The sequence below is a fragment of the Grampus griseus genome (genome assembly GCF_964374135.1).
Source record: "Grampus griseus genome assembly, chromosome: 5".
Taxonomy (NCBI): domain Eukaryota; kingdom Metazoa; phylum Chordata; class Mammalia; order Artiodactyla; family Delphinidae; genus Grampus; species Grampus griseus.
Window position 1 is genome coordinate 63,474,135 of NC_138998.1, and position 20,572 is coordinate 63,494,706.

A 20,572-nucleotide genomic window follows, 5' to 3' on the forward strand; every position below is an offset into this window, starting at 1 on the left:
TTTTAGGTTTTTTGTGGCCAGGAGAGGTGGTATTTAGGGCCAGGTAGATACTTGCCCAGGCTCTGCCTGAGAACATTCTGTTTCTGTATGTCTTGCAGAAGTTATTGCTGGGATCCTGAGCCCTTGCTGGGGTCATGATTTAATGCATCAGAATTTGTGGCTAGCAGGAACTGGCCCCGATCCTGTCCTTCAAAAACAAAACGTGGGTTTGCCAAGAAAGAGTCCAAGGTGATGAGCACTGCCACTTTTAGCCTAAGGCTTCTAGGAACACCTCTGTGGGTTACAGCCGCTCCAGGCCACTCCTAGCCCGGAGCAGTGTTCGCCAGTAGGTGGAACAGGCACGCGTTTAAGGTGCTGGCAAAATGGGGACTCACACATGCATAAAAAGTTAGTTTTCAAAAACTTATCCAGAATTTTGAAACCACAAAATCCTTGAAAGTTGGTATTCTCTCCTAGTTAATATGTTTTCTGATATACTGAATTTGAATCACATACAGGTGGGGACTTCAAAATCATTTGGGATTCAGGGCTTTTAATGGTCTTAATCTGCCCTACACCAGCCCAGAAACGTCCCCTCACCTCAGTTCTCAAAATTGGCATGCAAAGTCTTTCCCCGATCTGGGGTTCAGGCCGGAGAACAGAGGATGTGTTATATTCCTTGTTATACTGCAGTTCCCTATCATGCATTGTGAGCAGGAGGTGATGGTGGTAATTGGTGCCCCGGATTCATTAGGGCAAATCTCCGGGAAGACGGAGGTCTCCTGGACCACAGGGCAATTCATTTTACATAAGGAAATATCTTGTTTTCTTGCTTCTGGTCTTGACCCTTGGCCCCGTCGCCATTGTAAGAGGCGAAAACAAGAGCCAAAGTCTGGAGACAAGACTGTGGTGACTGAAGCTCCACTTGGCTTCCCAAGCCCAAGCTGGTTGCACCAGGTTCCCCAGGGTGGACCTGAGGCAGTTGCCAGGGGCACATGCCTGCCCATTGGTCTCTGGTCCTCACCATGCTGGCCAATAGGAAAGGACAACTGTGAGGTGGGGACCACCTGCCCCCATGAGTACCAGGCTGCTGAGACTGGGCCATCTCCTCCTCACTTCCATCCTGACCGAAGTCTGTGGCTCTGATTCCACACCTGAGGGTAAGGACAATTGATTCAAGTTCTAGGCTGGAGGGGAAGTGGCTGCCCTGCCGTGGAGCCCCTGACTGGGGTGTGCCCACACTGTCCTGTTAGCAGGGTAGGGAGGGATACAGGCAAAACCCTGGCCAGGGTAGCAGACAGGCCTTGGGATTCTTCCTCGATTCTCCCACGGCTCCAAGAGAAAAGGGACTGTTCCTTCTGGTCAAAATGCCTGGGACCATCCTGAATTTTGCCCAATTCACTCTGTGGTTAGATGCCTAACCAAAGAGAAGTTTGGGGTCAGTGAAGTTGGAGGGATGGTCCAGTGATAAAGTCCAATTAGATAAGAGGAGAAGGGGACAAATCACTTAGCTTGACCAGGTAAGGCGGAGAAAGAAGCACATGAAGAGGCAGCCTGGGGAAAGCCTGAGCTCCGATCTCAGCCTGAGTTTGGAATCCAACTCCAAAGTTGGATTCTACTCAGCAATATTTATTGAGCAGATTCCACGGGCCAGACACTGGGTAGTGTCCGTGAGGTACAAAGATGGGTGAGGCATGGTCAGTACGTGTAGATTTGGGGGTATCTGTAAATATGGGAATATCTACCCTGCTGTGGGGATATCTCACAGGATGATTGAGAAGTGCAAATGAGGTAAAGTGAGCAAGGGGCCTGGCATATACTGGCAACTTATGAAAAATCTTATTTTTAGCAGACATCTTCTGACAGAAACAACTGGATCTACCTGGTCTTGGTCAAGCCCAATCCTGCTCGCCCCAGTGAGCACTGCACGTGCGGCCTCCTGGTTGTTTCCAGCCATTGATGCAGAGACCTGAGTGGGAGGGATTTTAGAGATCAGGCCAGCCCTTGTCTGAGGATGCGGGTCCCTGGTCTGGGGAGGTTCTGGTTTTCAGATCAAGCCTTACGAGGGGTGCAGCTACCTCACTCCTGGTGACTCCTGCCACTGGGGGTAAGGCCACCTCCTCCTGACAAGGTTGGAAACAGGGAGGCCTTGACGCTGACAGAATATGTCCAAAGGAGCGTGAGGGTGTCAGCTTTGCTCCTGAAGCTGAGCAGTGGAAAGGGAGCCTGCAGCTTAATTGTCTATCCTTGTTGCCTCCCTCCTTCCATTCTTGAGGAGTTGTAAAGAGGGCCACAGGACTTGCTTCTTGTCCTTTCAGAGGTGGCTGTGGGGACAGACTTCCGTCCTACTCCTTGTCAAGCTGGGGACCTGTGGCCCTAGACACTTTGCTGAGGTCAGGAGGTAGAAGCTTTGGAGACTAGAAGCTTTCAGTCAGGAACTCCTTCAAGTGGAGAGAGACTGATGCCAAAATGTGTGTGTGTGTGTGTGTGTGTGTGTGTGTGTGTGTGTGTGTTGGGCACAAGGATGCTGAATAAAAGCTTTCATGTCATCCTCCTGGGAGCCAGGCAGAGCCTAGCTGATTCCTGGTTCTGCCATTTATCATTAGGTTGCACCATGTGAAATTGCCAATATTCTACCATTTTCGACCTTTAAAAATGGCAATTTCATTGAATTCAACCCAAGAGTTGCATGATCTTAAGCCAGCATCTTGGTCTCTTTGAGTCTCAGATTCTTCTAGAGAGTGGAGTCAAAAGCAGGGCTATGAGAAGGATTAAACAAAATACAGTCTGAAACTGCCTTATGCAATTTATACTGCAAAGAACGCTTCCCAATTTCAAAGTGTTCTCATGTTCCTCGTGATCTCATTTAGCAGATTATGAAGGTGAGCCTGAGAAGCCTTTTTCGAGGCAGTGTAATGTGATGGGAATCTCTCGCGGATGTTCTCCTTAATCTCTCAGTTTCCCCATCTCTACAGTGGGGGTTATTTTCTTTGCTTCATGGAGTTCTTGTAAAGATTAAAATAAATAACAAATAGCATAAGTAATGTGTAAAAGTTCCTAGTATGAGAGCTGGTTTCTATGAGGATGCAATAAATGCATCCCTTTCCTCCCCCTTAGCCTCCCATTTGTAAAAGCAGGGCAGGGGTGAGATGATTTCTGGGGTACCTTTCAGCTCTCTGGGACTATGTGATCTATGCTTTAATGTCCTTTCCTGCTGGAGGAATTGGCACCGGGTCTGGTGACCTTTTTCCCCCATCCCACTCTGTCTCCTGCCTGTCCCAGAGGAGACCCCATCCTTGCATTTCACAAGATTCTGCTGTTGTTACTGGCATTCCAGCAGGTCAAAGTGGAATTTCTCATACACTTAACAAATGAAAACGAGAGATTGTAATATGGCCCTTTAGGATCCAGAGATCATCATGATCATCCCCTTGCATTATTTTGAAAGCAAGGAGAGCCATGCCTGTACACAGTGCACCATGAAAGTTAGTACGATAGAAATAACTCAGGTTTTGGATTTCAAATTTCACCTCTGCACTCTTTTACCTGTGACCCTTGAGCAGAAATTACTAAACCTCTTTGGTCCTCGGATTTCTCGTGTGGGAACTGAGTCCTAACCCCCAGGAGCTGTGGAGGTTAAATGAGATTAAAGGGGTGGTGAGTGTACAGTGGGGATCCACAGCGAGTCGTCCATAAATATTTGCTTGCTTCTCTTCACTTATATGTGTGGAACACTTTATAAGTTTTTAAAATACTTCTTCATAATTTTAGTCTACTGGTTCTCACAACAATATTATGAAATAAGCTAAGAATAAATTCATTAATAATCGCCTTTGAGGAATTCCCCAGTGGTCCAGTGGTTAGGACTCTGAGCTTCCACTGCAAGGGGGCATGGATGTGTTCGATCCCTGGTCGGGGAACTAAGATCCCGCAAGCTGCACATGGTGCCGCCAAGAAAAAAAAAAAGTTAAAAAAAAGAAATAATCACCTTTGCCTGCAAAGAGCATGAGGTCTGGAAAGTGGGTGGGGACGGGTAAGTCACCCAGTAAGTCACTGGTGGAGCCCAGACTAGAAGCCAGGTCACTGCATCATAGTCTGGAGGTTCCTTCACATTATTTTCTCTTCTATCCCCCATCCTATGGAGTGGAATATTAAAAGGCAGATGTGTGACGTTGATGCTGTTTTCCTTTCTTGGGATATGCCTAAGGGTCCATTGCTGGGTTTCAGAAAACCAGAATTTGATTTCCAGCTCCTCTACATGTAGCTCTGGGATCTTGGACGAGTCACTTAACCACCCCGAAACCCACTTTTCTCATCTCTAGAATGGGTACATTCATACAACAGATGACATTTATTGAGCGCTGACACATGCCTGGCACTGTTTGAAGTATTATTTTACGTGGATTGTGCCTTTTAATCCTCCAACAGCCATATGACTGAAACATGTTACAAGGAAGAACAAATTATTTTCACCCAACCACTGAGGTCATAGAACCTGTGCTCTGTATTCTACCTCAACCTGTCCCTCAAAATTCTGAGAATTAGGTGGGATATTAAGTGAGGTGAGGACTTTACAAAAGGCATTCTACAAAGACAAGGAATTATAGGTGGTACTTGGGATTAGCTTCATGACCCATGTAAATGGTTTCTTTGTAGGCACGATTGAATCTTAGAATATAGTTCTAGATTACAGTTTTATTTAATAATGTTTTCCCCTTTAGAAAGAGAGGTCTTTCAAAATCAAATTGTAAAAATTGCTATATCTAAACAGAGAGCACAGATAATTTTGGAATAAATTGTTTGAAATTTCGGCATCTCTGCACTGACCTTCAATTATTATCAATTGCTAATTTTTCCATCCAGAACTTGGTTAGACGACAACCTTCTTCTTAATCAGAATCGCTTCTTAGCATCAGAAACATCCTAGGATTGTGTGCCCATCTGCCCCCAATCCCTCCTTCCATTACTGTCGCCCCATGTTACTGTCATGGAACCCAGATTGGTTGCCCCTATGAATGGAGAGATCTGTCCATAACACTGTAGTGTTGAGCACAGAATGCCTTCCCTTGGGCTGGGAAAATAGAATCTTTTTTTTTTCAAATTTATTTATTTTATTTATTTTTGGCTGTGTTGGGTCTTCATTGCTGCACACGGGCTATCTCTAGTTGGGGCCAGCGGGGGCTACTCTTCGTTGTGGTGCGTGGGCTTCTTGTTGTGGTGGCTTCTCTTGTTGTGGAGCACAGGCTCCAGAGCGCAGGCTCTGTAGTTGTGGTGCATGGGCTTAATTGCTCCGCGGCATGTGGTATCTTCCCGGACCAGGGCTCGAACCCCTGTCCCCTGCATTGACAGGCAGACTCTTGACCACTGAGCCACCAGGGAAGCCCAGGAAAATAGAGTTTTTATTTTTAAAAGAGGAGGAGGAACCAGAGAACTCTAGAGACCTGACTTTTCACTCCTTCTAATGGTTTGGAGGAAGCCCCCAGTCACCCTTCTTCTTTGGGACCCTCTGTAGCTGCCTTCCCTGGTTCTTTATTCTGGATTCTCTCCTTCTGTTTCCCTGTGGAAAAGAGCATAGCCCTCCTCATTTCTGGAAGAAGCAAGCACAGAGCCTCTCGGTGGTCTTCTTAGGAGTTTTACTGCTAACCCCATAGAGGAAAAGGATGGAGATGACAAATTGTGGGAAGTTTGGATGGCATATAAAGCCTTAAAAACCTCAGAACAAGTATTCTCCTTAAACACAAAAGGGGCTTGGCTGGTCTTTTCTCCTTGGCTTCTCGTCTAACTCCCCTCTTTCTTCTCATCTTGGGAAAAGCCAAGCTTAAACGATCTCTCATTTTCATTTTATTTCCGGCTGTTATTGAGAACACCCCTTGAGACCTCCAATTCCAGTAGAGGGGGACAAAGGTACATGTTAATGGTAAAAGAAAACCTTGACTAGGGACTCATGACCACCAGGGGGCAGCATCTATCCCTATCGGCACCTGTCTCAGTTATCTTGCCTGTCTCTCCTCCTCTGTCTGCTGGTCTCATTCTCAATTCTCACTCTGCTTAAGATGATATTAGAACTTGATATTTGATAACTGATGCATCAGACCAACAGAGATAAAAAAGGTTAATTTAATTAAATGTCTTTTAAACAGTTTTCAAATAGGAAGAAATCATTTGAGTATCTTAGATCACAGTTTACACCAACACAAAATATCAGAGATGGATTAAAGAGTAAAATTTAAAATACACCAAACAATAGAAGAAAATAAAGTACTCACCAAACTCTAGTATGGAGAAGGACCGTTTAACACTCAGAAGCAAAAACAAAAAAAAAAAAACCCAACAGAGTTGGCTATATAAAAACTAAAACTTCTGTCACCTGAAACTCAGGATAAGCAAGACAAAAGAATAATCTTTACACTAGAGTTAATAGTCATAGCACATATGACAAAGTGTTGGCATAAAGAACTCACACAAATTAATTCAAAAAGCACATTGTGTCCCTAATAAATTAACTGATAAAGAACACTTAACAGAGATATCAAAAATGAGGAAATTAAATTAGGAAATAGGCCTTTAATAAAATGTACAACTCACTAATGATCATAATGCTCACTAAACTAAGAACAACAAAAATGTTTGTAATCGTTATATCCAAAGCTGGTGAGGGTAGCTAAGATAGGCTCTCTATGTACACACTGACGTATTACCGGGGAACAGCATGACAAACTGTAATTTGGGAATATCCATCATAAGCCTTAAAAATGTTCATACCTTTTGGTCCAGAAATTTTACTTCTGGGAATATGTCATAGCAGAACAATAATTTGAGGATAAACTATGTGCCTAAGGATGTTTGTTACAGATTTAAAATGTTTTAAAATGAAAATATGTTCAAAGTTCAGTAAAATGGGAACGTTGACATATATCTTGGCTATATCCACTTGATGGACTAGCGCACACACACGTTTAAAATGACGATTATAAAAATTAGAAAATTGCAAGGCAAAAATTGGGGAATAAAATTTCTATGTAAAGTATTATTTCCACCATGTTTAAAAATAAACAGATGGATTCTTGGGAGTGGGGGTTGTTTTGTTTTCTGTAGTTTTCAAAGTATTTATCTTACTATTTTTTTTTTTTTTTTTTTTATCTTACTATTTTCCTTTCTTGGCTGTGCCTCATGGCTTGTGGGATTCCGCGACCAGGGATTGAACCCGTGCCCCCTGCAGTGGAAGCTCAGAGTCCGTTAACCACTGGACTGCCAGGGAATTCCCTCTCTTACTATTTTTAATGAATACACACGTGTGTGTGTATGAAAGATGAGCATATATATATATATATATACAGTAAACATATATATATAAGTTTATATATAACATATATAAACTTATCATATATATATGATGTTTCACATATACATATGAAAGATGAGTGGGTTGTGTCACATGGAGGGGGCATTATAGAGCCCCAGGCAATGGGCCATAGAGGTGGGATTCCAGACACCATGCATGTCTTTAGGGTAAGATTTCTCATCAGGGTCTTTTCTCCATCCTTCATAGAGGAAACGCCTCCTGAAGCCAAACTCAATTCTGGAGGCTTCGTGAAATCTATGAGACAAGCAAACTGATGAAAAATATTGCGTGTTTAGGGTAAAAAAATACATATGGACCATGTTTTATTTAGAATCAAGTTCTTGGGATTAGCTACCTTTCAAACTCCACAGAGGGTCTTAGTGATGCCTGTGATCCAGGATCCTATGCCCTGTTCCCCTCTGTGGTGCTTTCTCTCCACTCCCTGGTGAGAGAGGGATGGGAAGACTAACACCCTGGCAATCAGAGGTGGGGGGCTAAGATCACCTAATAACAGGCAGGGATGGATGGGGACCAGAGCCCCTGTGCATGTAAAGGACTGTCTTCCGGGAGGGGATATGGAGGGCCAGTTCTGAGACAGGGAGCACATTTATTTTTAAAAGAGGAGGAGGAACCAGAGAACTCTAGAGACCTGACTTTTCACTCCTTCTAATGGTTTGGAGGCACCTTGGCCATCTGTGTCGCTTGAGCTTTTTGTTAGGGTACCCAGAATATATGTTCTAAATGTACTCCATCCTCTTTCCCTCGTTCCCCCTTCCTTTCTCTTTTCCTTCCTCCTTCCCTTCTCTCTGGCTCTCTTGCTCTTTTTTTTTTTTTTTTTTTCCTACAGAACTATTTATTTAGTCCCTACTCTGTGCTGGTGGTGGGTTAGACTTTGCCCCATGGTGCTTGTAGTTTAATGACTGAAATGGGTAAGCAAGTCAGGAATTATAGTATATGGTGCAAGATGTGCCAATGCTAGATAAGCGAGGGCACTGGGGGAGCACAGAGGAGGAACGGCAGACCAGATTGGGGAAGGAGGACCGGGAAGACTTCCTAAAAGAGAGGACAGCCCACTGTGTCCTGAAGGCTGCGTGGGGATCAGGCAGGTGACGAGGTGCAGCTAAGTGTGGCCCAGGCAGCGGTCAGTGGATATTCTCATGCGACAGTGTGTCGCTGGTTGTCTGACTAAGGCTGTGTGTGTGTGTGTGTGTGTGTGTGCGTGTGCATTGTGCATGTGTGTGTATGGGTGTACATGTGTATATGTGCATATGTGAGCACGTGTGTGTGCACGTACATAATATACCAAATGGTCTAACATGTGGCCCAGGGAATGGGGAGAGGAAGAAAGAGAATGGGAAAGAAAGGAGGAGGAACAGACATAGAAAATGAGGAAAAGGGAAGTAGAGAAGAAAAAGAAGGAGCCGGAGAGAGGGAAGTTGGTTAGAGTTGAATGGGATGATCTGAATCATCATTCTTGGACAATTCAAGGGATAGGCTCATGACAAGTTGACTCTTGGAGCCTTCCCTGTGCCTCGTACTGTGCTCAGATATGAGGAATTGGAGGAGTGTTGTCTCACCATCACTGATGGTGGAAGAAAGGAGATCACACGCACAAAGAATAATGCTAAATACTGCAAATTTCAGGGCAGAGAGAAATCAAGGTGGGCTGAAAGAGTCAGAATCTGAGTCTCCCTGGAAGAGGTGAGTACTGAGAGAGCAGGTCTCAGAGGCAGACTCTGCGGAACTGGCCAGAGTCCTGCTTGGGTTCTGACTGGGTGAGCCATGTGGGGTCCACTCTTCTGTGTCTGACAGCACAGGTCTGGGTTCCAGGACTCAGGATGCTGCTTCTGGGAGCTGTTCTACTGCTACTAGCCCTGCCCAGTCATGGCCAGGAAAACATTGAAGCGCCTGAAGTCCTTCCCATCCCCAAGGGGGCCTGCGCAGGTTGGATGGCAGGCATCCCGGGGCATCCTGGCCACAACGGGACTCCAGGCCGTGATGGCAGAGATGGCACCCCTGGCGAGAAGGGTGAGAAAGGAGATCCAGGTAAGAATAAGGTCTTTAGTCTCCTCTGTTACAGACTTCTCCTGGGTAGAAGAGGGCTTCTAGCACTATAGGAGGGCAATAGTTATTAACTTAAGGTCTACACACAGGGAAGAAACAAAGCTTTTTAATGTGACCCATAAGCAACATGAAGTGGATTTTGGATTGGCCTTTCAAAGGTAAACACACGTGGTACCTTTAAAACCAAGTACCCTTGACTCTGCTCTACCCACACCACCTTCTGCATCCTCTTTCCATCCCCGCCCTCATCCATCCCTATTCCCAGTCTGCTCATATTCCTGTTTCCCTTAATTTTCCCTTAATTCCCGTTCCATCTAGTGGCATTCAACCATACTTCCTGGTACCTCCTGCAGGCCACAGTCCTTCTCTTGGAGAACTCTTGCTCTGGTGCACAGGACTGTTAGAGGCTACTACAAGAGAGTCTACTCCAAATATGCTGAAGTGAATGTGGACAAGTGCCTAAACAGTGGAACAGAGAGAAAATGCCCTCAATGCAGACCTGGGTTAACAATGAAGGCTTTCAGGAGGAGGTGGGGCTTGAGCGAGGCCTTGAAGGGTGTGTGGACAGAATAAAGGAGGGAGGGCAGCCTAGACGGAGGGCAGAGAAAAGCAGATGTGTAGTTGGTTGAGCTGGCACATAAAGTGTTGGCAGGGTGGAGCATCAGTGATGGAGATGTATAGGAGATAAGGTTGGAGATGAATTTATGGGAGCCTGCTGTGGGGCAGGGGATGTGGAGGGGGAAGTGACAGCTGTCCCCTTTGGGAGCTCTCATTGGTTCCTTGCTCTGTCAGTCAAGCAGTTTGTAGGTAGGGGGCCACAGGGACAGTGATTTAGGCTGGAACCAACCTAAACGGGAGTTCTGTTTTTGTGGTCACTAAGGTCTTCTCGTTCTCTAGGTTTTGCTGGTCCTAAGGGCGACACCGGTGAAACTGGAGTGACTGGGGTTGAAGGTCCCCGAGGCTTTCCAGGAATCCCAGGCAGAAAAGGAGAACCTGGAGAAAGTGCCTATGTATACCGCTCAGCATTCAGTGTGGGACTGGAGACCCGGGTCACCATTCCCAACGTTCCCATTCGCTTTACCAAGATCTTCTACAATCAGCAAAGCCACTATGATGGTACCACTGGCAAATTCTACTGCAACGTTCCCGGGCTGTACTACTTCTCCTACCACATCACAGTTTACTTGAAGGATGTGAAGGTCAGCCTCTACAAGAAGGACAAGGCCGTGCTCTTCACCTATGACCAGTTCCAGGACAAGAACGTGGACCAGGCCTCTGGCTCTGTGCTCCTCTATCTGGAGAAGGGTGACCAGGTCTGGCTCCAGGTGTATGGGGATGGAGAGAACAATGGGGTCTATGCAGATAATGTCCATGACTCCACCTTCACAGGCTTCCTTCTCTACCATGACATTGAATGATCACCACTAACTCAGAGCCTCAACTGGGCCAAGCAGCCTGGAGTCAAAGAACAGTCCACAGGTCTTCAGTGTAGTTAGGAGACTGACTTTATTAACTAGTTGGAGGACTCTGAACATTATTCATTCATTCATTCATCAAGTACCTTTTCAAAAAATCATATACCGTATTCCCAGACAGTCCTGAAGAAGACACATCCCTTGGCCTCAAAAATCTATCATGTAGTGGTAATACTAGAAGGATGGTAACATCTACTGGGGAGTTTCAAAACGTGACAAGATAACGAACTACAAGAAAGTATTTGACAGTGCTACTCTGTGCCCACTGTTTTTCCTTATGCTCATGCCAATCTTGTGAAGTACACAGGAAAGATACTATTCTCCTCTTTTTACACTTGGGGTCCTGAGGATGAGAGAGTTAAGTGAATGCCTAAAGTCACACAGGCATTTAGCGGCAGAGTTAGAGATCCAACCCAGGGCCGTGGGCCTTTTCCAGTATACAGTGCCCGTTTTAAGGAGTGTATGGCCTTTTGGAAGGTATTGGTAGGGGTCTCTCACCCAGCTTGCCTGAGGGCCTTTGGACTGGCCTTCACCATGCATTAAACCTTTCCCCAGTAGTGCTCCCTCGGAGAAGGTGGTTCTATGACTACGTCCCTTTCCAAATGGACTACTCAGCAGCTCCTGCACTACTCCGTACTTCCTCTTCTCTGTGTCTTTCCTCATGCTCTTCTCTCTGGCCCAGCAAGTCGACTCCATCTCCATATGTTGACATCTTCCTTGTTTCTCAAGTCCACCTGGTCAGGAAGCTTCTCTGATGTGATGTCTCTTTCCTGCAAGCCTTCCTCACACGTGTGTCCCTCTACATGTTACCCTGGATAAGAGTCCTAGGTCTGTGAAACATCCTCCCACAGACCAGGGACAACTGCCTAGAAAGGACTGTGCTTCCTTCATCCCAAGTCCCCTTGTAGGTCCTTGATAAATGCCTCATGAAGAGCAAGCACTGGAACCTCATATCTACCCAGAGTTAACTCCATTTCAGTCTCTCCATATAACTAATCCCTATCTAAGAAACAGTTTCATTTTAGGAACTCCTTGATTTTAAACACCCAATCTTTGTTCCACTGGACAGCTTGATTTCCACTGAGGTTCGGGATGACTGTGCTTTCTAGAACACTCAAAGAATTTTCCCTCAAGGAAGTAGCTTGAGCCTTCAATGCAAAACCCATGAAGGAATTTGGAAACCATTCTTTCTTTGAGCACCAACAGGGTCTGGGAAGACCTGGGCTTCCTGAATCTACTCGTGTTCTTTAAGAATTATAAAGAAAGAAAGAAAAGGAAAAAAGAACAGGTAACTGTCTGAGGTGATAGATACGTTAATTAGCTTGATTGTGGTGAATATTTCACAACATATAACTATATCAAATCATCAAATTGTACACCTTAAATATACACATTTTTAATTGTCAAATATTCCTCAAGAAAAAGGGGGGTGGATTACAGATGATTGATGGTGGTAAACATCCTCTCAGGAGACAATAGCTTGAGAGCTGCTCTTCAAAGATTTTAGCCAAAGCAGAGCTAATACCATTCTGTATAAACGTAGAAATGGAAAACTTAGTTTTTTGCTTCCAGTTTTAAATTCTGAATGATTTTCTTTTATATGTGTATGGCTATTCCTTAGGTGATTATTATTTCTGCCTATAAAGTTTTGGTTTATAAAATGTTTGTATATCATTATTTTCTACAAGTAAAGATACTGTCGTTCAGCATTAAAAGTAGAAGCACCTGTATCATGTGGCTTTTGTTTTCATTTTTGGAGAAATACGTGGGATGTAGAGAGGGATGAAGGGGTAAACCGTGTGTCAATAAAGACGCTATTTTGTGAATGATGAATGAGATTTCCTCGCATCTCATTGGCTCCATTGCATCTCTGACCAATCACTGGAGTCAGGAGGATGGAATATATTTATTTACTTAATTGGTTATGGTTAAGCTAGAGAAGGGGTATTTTCATTAAAGCAAAATCTGGACACAGTTACCAGAGTGGGGGAATGGATGATGAATGCAAAAACAACAGCTGTCCACAACAAACTTTTAATGTTATGTTTGAATTTTCTCAGGTTTCTCAGAGAGGCATTGCTTCTATTTTTTTTTTTTTTTTGCTATTTTTATTGCTGCTATAATTGCTATTGATTTTTTCTAAAATTTCAACAAATAGCTAATGTCTGGCCATGCTCACAGTCCCACATCTGGCTCGGGTGGGATCCTCACAGCACTGGACACAGTATCACACATACTCTAAGCTCTCTGGAACAGGGGTTGGCTTAAGTTCAGACTACAAGTTGTGTCTTACCTTCTAAGGTGGTAATTCCAGTGTTAACTCAGTTTTCAAGACTTTGCTATGCTATTGGGTCTATCTGTCACGTGCACCACTCCGAGTTTGGTCTGGGACTTTAGTAGTTTAATTCTTGAAGCTTTTGCTATGCTTCTTTGGGTCTGCTCTGCATGTGTACACTGGGAGTTGAGTCTGGGACTTACGTAGGGTCCCGAACAGAATTAGAAGGTGTCCTTTCCCAGCTCTTTCCTCTCTGGCATGTCCCTATATTCTCCAGCCCTCAGGGACCCTCCTTTTCTTGATTCTTTTTTTTTTTTTTTTTTTTTTTTGCGGTACGCGGGCCTCTCACTGTTGCGGCCTCTCCCGTTGCGGAGCACAGGCTCCGGACGCGCAGGCTCAGCGGCCATGGCTCACGGGCCCAGCTGCTCCGCGGCATGTGGGATCTTCCCGGACCGGGGCACGAACCCGTGTCCCCTGCATCGGCAGGCGGACTCTCAACCACTGCGCCACAAGGGAAGCCTTTTTCTTGATTCTTAATGCCAGGAAGCTAGCGTTCTCTCTGAGTTTTATTTTCTTGCACTATTGTGCTGTCCTGTGTGACTGGGGCTGTCTTCGGGGATAAAGCAGCAAGAGAAAAGAAAGAAAAAAAAATAACAGGGATCACCCACACTATTTGAACAGTGGTGGTCCATTTCACTGGTTTCTCTGGTCAGAGAGAAAGATTTTGCGGGGGGTGAATTTTAGATGCTTGTGTTGCCACTGCTTCTGTGACAATGCAGCCCAGTGCTTGGGGCTGATCTCAGGGCAGAGCTGGGAGAGAACAGAGAAAAGAAAGCATGTTAAAAAAAGAAGTGGGATTTCTCTTACACGTCTGTCATTCAGGAATTGCTGTTCCTGGTCTGGTTAGCAAGAGGTGATTTCACCCAGGCTATGAGTTGCTATTCACGTTTTGACTTTAGTCCTCAATCTGCCTGCTGTTATTTACTGTTTAGACTCTTCAGGTATTTGTTTTTTGCATTTTGTGTAGAGTTTTTGGTTGTAATCAGTGGGAAAGGTAGACTGTAGTTAGTTCAGTTTGGCTAGTACCAGGCACCCGATGTCCCATGATAGTCCTGAAGAAGGATAAAGGGAAGGAATTGAGGGATAGCAGGAGGCCCAAGAATGCACATACATTACGCTGAAGTTGATGAAAGTCAAAGAAAATAAGTCCAATCTTGAGACAGACCATTGTTGAAGAAAGAAGGTGGAAGGTGCCAAAAACTCCTTAACCAAGGGAGGCTGGGGCCAAGTATGGTCTTGATTATAACCCCAGCCTCTAATTCTTCCTGTGCATGGAGTGACCGATGAGAATACATCCCATGCTGTGCAGTGATGAAAGCAGTCAGCATGACTCCACCACAGGCATCAAAGCAGAAATATTTACCTTCAAATTCAGAAATTTTATTCATTTAGTGTTTTACTTAGGAATGTTTGGAAACATACAGGTTTTTAGTGAGATTTGGAAAGAACTAGATTTTTTCCTTTGACCTTCTCAGTTTTCACTCAGGTATTTTACAGCAAGTAAACATGATTTTGAATGAAATTCACTATGTAAAAACCACATTTTCCCAAAAGTAGGTGAAACAATGAAAATGCAGAGACCACTTCCCTTTATTTGCTATGTGTGTTTCACAAGATCAGTGTAAGTGGAATTCCGGGACAAGGATTAAGGTTTCTTTTTGTTTTGTTTTTAAATTTTATTTATTTATTTATTTTTGGCTGTGTTGGGTCTTTGTTTCTGTGCGAGGGCTTTCTCTAGTTGCGGGAAGTGGGGGCCACTCTTCATAGCGGTGTGCGGGCCTCTCACTGTCGCGGCCTCTCTTGTTGCGGAGCACAGGCTCCAGACGCACAGGCTCAGTAGTTGTGGCTCACGGGCCCAGTTGCTCTGCGGCATGTGGGATCTTCCCAGACCAGGGCTCGAACCCGTGTCCCCTACATTGACAGGCGGATTCTCAACCACTGCGCCACCAGGGAAGCCCAGGATTAAGGTTTAATGTGCAGTTCAGTTTGTGCTGAGAGTTAGGGCTATAAAGAGGTCAAGCGTCAGTCTGTACTGAGTGTAGTGGACACCTGCTGGGTGTTCTTCCATTTCTCCCTTCATGATGGGGCCACCCTATGGCCACACCCTTCAGGCCGCCCTATAGTCCAATCTGATCCCTTTCTCCTAGAGGCCATTGAATGGACCAAGGCAGATGCTTGATCTAAGCTGGGCCATCCAGAGTTCCTCCAGGAATATGAATTAGGATGGATGCAAAATATGCAGATTTGAGACTCAGGGGTGGCCACCTTCTGCCCTGCAGTCTAGAGATAGAAGAAGGCCAGCTGTGCAGAAAAAAAAGCAGGCTCAGAGAGAAACAAAACTGAAAGAGAGAGAAAGAGAGAGGGAGAGAGAGAGAAACTCTTGTTCTCAAAAGTTTTCCACCGTTTGGTTCCAGTCCTTCTTGACATTCAGTTGTATACTTGCCCATGGGTCACATGAGACATCAGTTCCTGGATTTTTGTATAATTTTCTCTTTTAACTTAAGCTAGCTTGAGTTGATTTCTGCTATCTATATCCAAAGAGTATAATGGGTCAGGAGTTAATCTATGACTGTGCCCAGGTACCAGGCTGAGGTCTAGTTAGGAAGAATATTTGGTAATGGGGTAACAGAATTAAGTCATCAGGCCCCATGAAATCAAACCTAGAACTCAAGTTCATTTATATTTATTTTATTGGCAATTAATTTCCTAGCTTGGAAATTTCTTATGGGCAGAGACTTCCTAGTTCATCTTTGAATTCTTTCTAGAGATCATTCATTCATTCAGTAAATATTTATTAAGTATATACTACGTGCCAAACACATAATAATTTAAAAAATAACAATGATAATAATATAAGTCATCATTTGAAGTACCTGCCTGAAACACACTCTTTTATTTAATCCTTATAACGCCCTGTACATTAAATAGCCTAGACCCAAATTTCAGATAAGAATACTGGTGAAGCTGTGATCCAAAGCCACAATTAGTAAATTGTAGAGCAAGGATTCATACTCAGAGCTGTCTGACTCTAAAGCTTATGCTTGTAGAAAGAGTGAACCCAAAGACATTTGGGCGATGGGGTATTTGTACAACCTGTAGCCCTAATAGTGGCAATCCTGTAAATAACAGCAGTGGAAAATCTTGCCTTTGAAAAATGAGTCACTGAGTTTGCTAAATGACAGAAAGTCTGGTTGTTAAAAGGAAATATGATGAAATGTCTCACTCATCATTTATGTGGACAAGTTCTGAGGACTGCACTGAGGTTCTTTGTAAGTGTGATGCAAGAAAAAAGAAAGGTCTTGCAAAAGAGCTTGTTTATGCCAGCTGCAATAGGCTGAATAGATGTTCAACCATTTGCTATTACAACATTTTGTGGATGAGAAATACAATGCTGTTTTCTTAACATGATAAAGAATAACACATTCAAAACAATGTCCAGCATTATAATAAAATAGTGGAACACAGAATGCATTCCCAACAAAATTGTTTACAAGGGTGCCTACTTTCACCCTTCTCACTTAACAGTGTCCTGGAAGTTCTGTTGTTTTACCTCTTATCTTTGAGATCTATCTTATTTTATTCATGCACTTATCACAATCTTCCATAGAACAGGCACTCACTGGAATTAAAAAAAATTTTTTTTTGCTTGGTGTATATTTTTTTCTCCCAGACTGGGTTCTCAGCTTCTCTTTGGCATGTTGTGTTTCTCTTTCTGTTTTCTGTAGTGTACATGGCTGATTCTAGCTTGCTTGTGTTGAACGTGGACAGGTCTTTTTTTTTTTTTTTTGCGGTACGCGGGCCTCTCACTGCTGTGGCTTCTCCCATTGCGGAGCACAGGCTCCGGACGCGCAGGCCCAGCGGCCACGGCTCACGGGCCCAGCCGCCCTGCGGCATACGGGATCCTCTCGGACCAGGGCACAAACCCATGTCCCCTGCATCGGCAGGCGGACTCCCAACCACTGTGCCACCAGGGAAGCCCCAATGGACAGGTCTTTTGAGACCTTCAGTTCTCTCTGAGACACTGATGGTGAATTCTCCATGACTTCTTCCATCCCTGACGCTTGCATGTCTCACCTCCAACCTACAGGGTGGAGCTAAAATTTGCTTTCCATCCACCCTTCTGAGACTGAGGGCAGAAAGAGTAGGAGCAGACCTCCACTGCGGCTGTATGCAGCCTTTGTAACCTAGGTTTTACTCTCCTGAAATGATGTTACAAATCTGGTACCAGGAATTAATCCACCTTGTTGGCCATGCCTCCTGTTCTCATGGTGAGATACCACTGGATTCCTGATAGTTCCCTGGGGCTCTTCCTGTTTCTAGCGAGATCTTGAAGTTGGGGTCTACACTGTGAGGAGTGTTTCTTTGAGCTGCTTACTTATTTTTTGAGTCCGTTTAACCACAGGCTGGGGAGTATTAGTGAGAGGTCTCAGGAATTTGTCCAATCTCCTTCTTTCTGGGTTCAGTCGTGGCGGGTAGAGGGCTGCAGTGGGCTCAGAAGCTGAGCTTTGACCTGTCAGAATGTTTTGTCTCTTTCCTCAATAGCCACATTTTGAAGTTTATAACTTGTAGTTATACCCCTTTTCCTATTCTGTTGCTGCTAGTGAATTTTCAGAGGTGCTAGTTTTGTGTGTGTGTGTGATGGTCATCTGACAGAGCAAACAGGTGAGACAATATAAGAACACATTTTCAAAAATAATAATTTATCAGTGGGATGGGCAGCTAGCCTTACCAGGTGATAAAAGGTATTACAAAATTATAGCAATTAAAATAGAATATTGGTTTGTGACCACCTAGAGGGATGGGATAGGGAGGGTGGGAGGGAGAAGCCAGAGGGAGGAGATATGGGGATATATGTATATGTATAGCTGATTCACTTTGTTATAAAGCAGAAACTAGCACACCACTGTAAAGCAATTATACTCCAATAAAGATGTTAAAAAAATAAATAAAATAGAGTATTGCTGGCATATGAATAGAAAGATTAAAAAGTTTAATATGTGATTAAAAAAACAAACAACCTAATCCAAAAATGGGCAGAAGACTTAAATAGACATTTCTCCAAAGAAAACATACAGATGGCCAAGAAGCACATGAAAAGCTGCTCAACATCACTGATTATTAGAGAAATGCAAATCAAAACTACAATGTGGTATCACCTCACACCAGTTAGAATGGGCATCATCAGAAAATCTACAAACAACAAGTTCTGGAGAGGGTGTAGAGAAAACGGAACCCTCTTGCACTGTTGGTGGGAATGTAAACTGATACAGCCACTATGGAGAACAGTATGGAGATTCCTTAAAAAACTAAAAATAGAACTACCATATGATCCAGCAATCCCACTACTGGGCATATACCCAGAGAAAACCATAATTCAAAAAGACACATGCCCCCCAATGTTCATTGCAGCACTATTTACAATAGCCAGGTCATGGAAACAACCTAAATGCCCATCGACAGACGAATGGATAAAGAAGATGTGGTACATATATACAATGGAATATTAGCCATAAAAAGGAATGAAATTGGGTCATTTGTAGTAATGTGGTTGGATCTAGAGACTATCATACAGAGTGAAGTAAGTCAGAAAGAGAAAAACAAATATCGTATATTAACGCATATATGTGGAATCTAGAAAAATGGTACAGATGAACTGGTTTGCAGGGCAGAAATTGAGACACAGATGTAGAGAACAAATGTATGGACACCGAGGGGGGAAAGTGGCAGAGGGATGGTGGTATGATGAATTGGGAGATTGGGATTGACATATATACACTAATATGTATAAAATAGATAACTAGTAAGAACCTGCTGTATAAAAAAATAAAATAAAATTTAAAACAAAATAAAATAAAAAGTTTAATATGTGATAAAAGAAGCTTTATACGTTTTGGTTATTTAGAGCAAAGGAATATTCTTCGCTTTTTCCTCATACATGCTTGAAAACTATTGCAAAAAGATCAGATAGTTAAATCAACTGAAAGTAGAACACAAAACTATTAAAAACACTCTAAATGTACATAAAAGTGGCTATCAAGTCTCTAAATGGGGAAACAGACTCTCTGAGATGAGAGAAGAAACAATAGAGGAAAAGATAAACAGATGTGATGCATAAAGCTTTAAACATGTGCTTTTTAAAAAAATATATAAGGCAATTATTTTCAACAGAATTACAAGACAATCAATTTGCAATAAATGTTACACGTTAATACCTTTACTATGAGGGGGTCAAACAAATTAGTAAGAAAAACATAATGTCGCCAATAAACACATGGACAAGAACAAGAAGAGACAAGCCACAAGATGGAAAAAATAAATGAATTATAAATTTATGCTCATGCATTTTCTCTCTAATAAATACAAATTAAAACAACAAAGTTATGCCATAACATTTTCAACTATACAACCAATAAAAGATTGTTTTAGGGAATTCCCTGGGGGTACAGTTGTGAGGACTCTGAGCTCCCACTGCAGGCGGCCTGGGTTTGACCCCTGGCTGGGAGCTAGGATCCCACAAGCCTAGCGGCCAAAAATAAATTGATTTAAGTGGTAATATTTAATGTGGATGTGGAGACATGAATTTGATATCTTTATATAATTTTGCTGAGGTTATTAATTTTACAGCTCTTTAGAAACAAATTTTTCACATTTTATCATGGACATTTAAAATGTTCATACATTTTGCCCAGTAATTAAATTCCTGAGATTACGTGTGAAGGAAATAATCCTAAATGTAGAAAAAAAATCTCTAGGTGCCAAGATATTTATTGCAGTATTATTCATAAGGAGAAATATTGGAAACAAGCTAAATATTCAAAAATGGAGGGATGGTTAAAATTATAGTATGGTTGCATGATGAGATATTTTACGTCCATAATCAATGATATTTTCAAATAATTTTTAATTACCCAAGAAATGCTTATATAATTGTATTAAGCAAAAAAAGGATATAGGTTGTGGTGTATGATTATAAATACAGTATGTATAGAAAAACAGTGGAAGAAAAACCCGCAAAAATACTAAAAAATACAGTTATCTTTTGGTGGTGTAATTGACAGTACTTAACAGTACTCGTTTCTCCTTCTTATACTTTTTTATTGTCAAGACTCTCAGTTACAAGTAAGAGAAACCCAATACCAAACAGCGTGAGCAAAAATAGGAATTTATTTGTCAAGTAACCAAAAATTAGGGGGATAGAGCATTCTTGAGTCTAAATCCAGGGACTCCATTGACGTGGTCATGAGTCTAACTGTCCTCTCATTTTATCTTATCTCTGCTTCGTTTAGCTATTGATAAAATTTTTTCCTTGCTGCAGACCCTGGCTTCTTCTGTGAGACCAGATAAGTTGAGTGAAAAAGATTTCTAATTCTGTCATTC

The 20,572-nt window shown here is 43.1% G+C and overlaps 1 protein-coding gene across 11 annotated transcripts; it reads left to right on the forward strand.

Moving 5' to 3' along the window:
* Positions 1-1,028: 1,028 nt before the first annotated feature.
* ADIPOQ (adiponectin, C1Q and collagen domain containing) lies at positions 1,029-12,590 on the forward strand. Of its 11 annotated transcripts, none has more exons than XM_082654597.1 (5): positions 1,104-1,139; positions 1,829-1,895; positions 8,966-9,022; positions 9,152-9,367; positions 10,283-12,590. In XM_082654597.1, exons 4-5 carry the CDS (start codon positions 9,160-9,162, stop codon positions 10,801-10,803), a joined length of 729 nt encoding a protein of 242 aa, XP_082510723.1. In that variant the 5' UTR covers positions 1,104-1,139; positions 1,829-1,895; positions 8,966-9,022; positions 9,152-9,159; the 3' UTR covers positions 10,804-12,590. The 11 variants fall into 11 exon arrangements, with proteins under 11 accessions (XP_082510720.1, XP_082510721.1, XP_082510724.1 ...); XM_082654600.1 differs by having other exon boundaries at positions 1,119-1,139; positions 1,832-1,895; XM_082654602.1 differs by lacking the exon at positions 8,966-9,022 and having other exon boundaries at positions 1,085-1,139.
* The last annotated feature ends 7,982 nt before the right edge of the window (positions 12,591-20,572 follow it).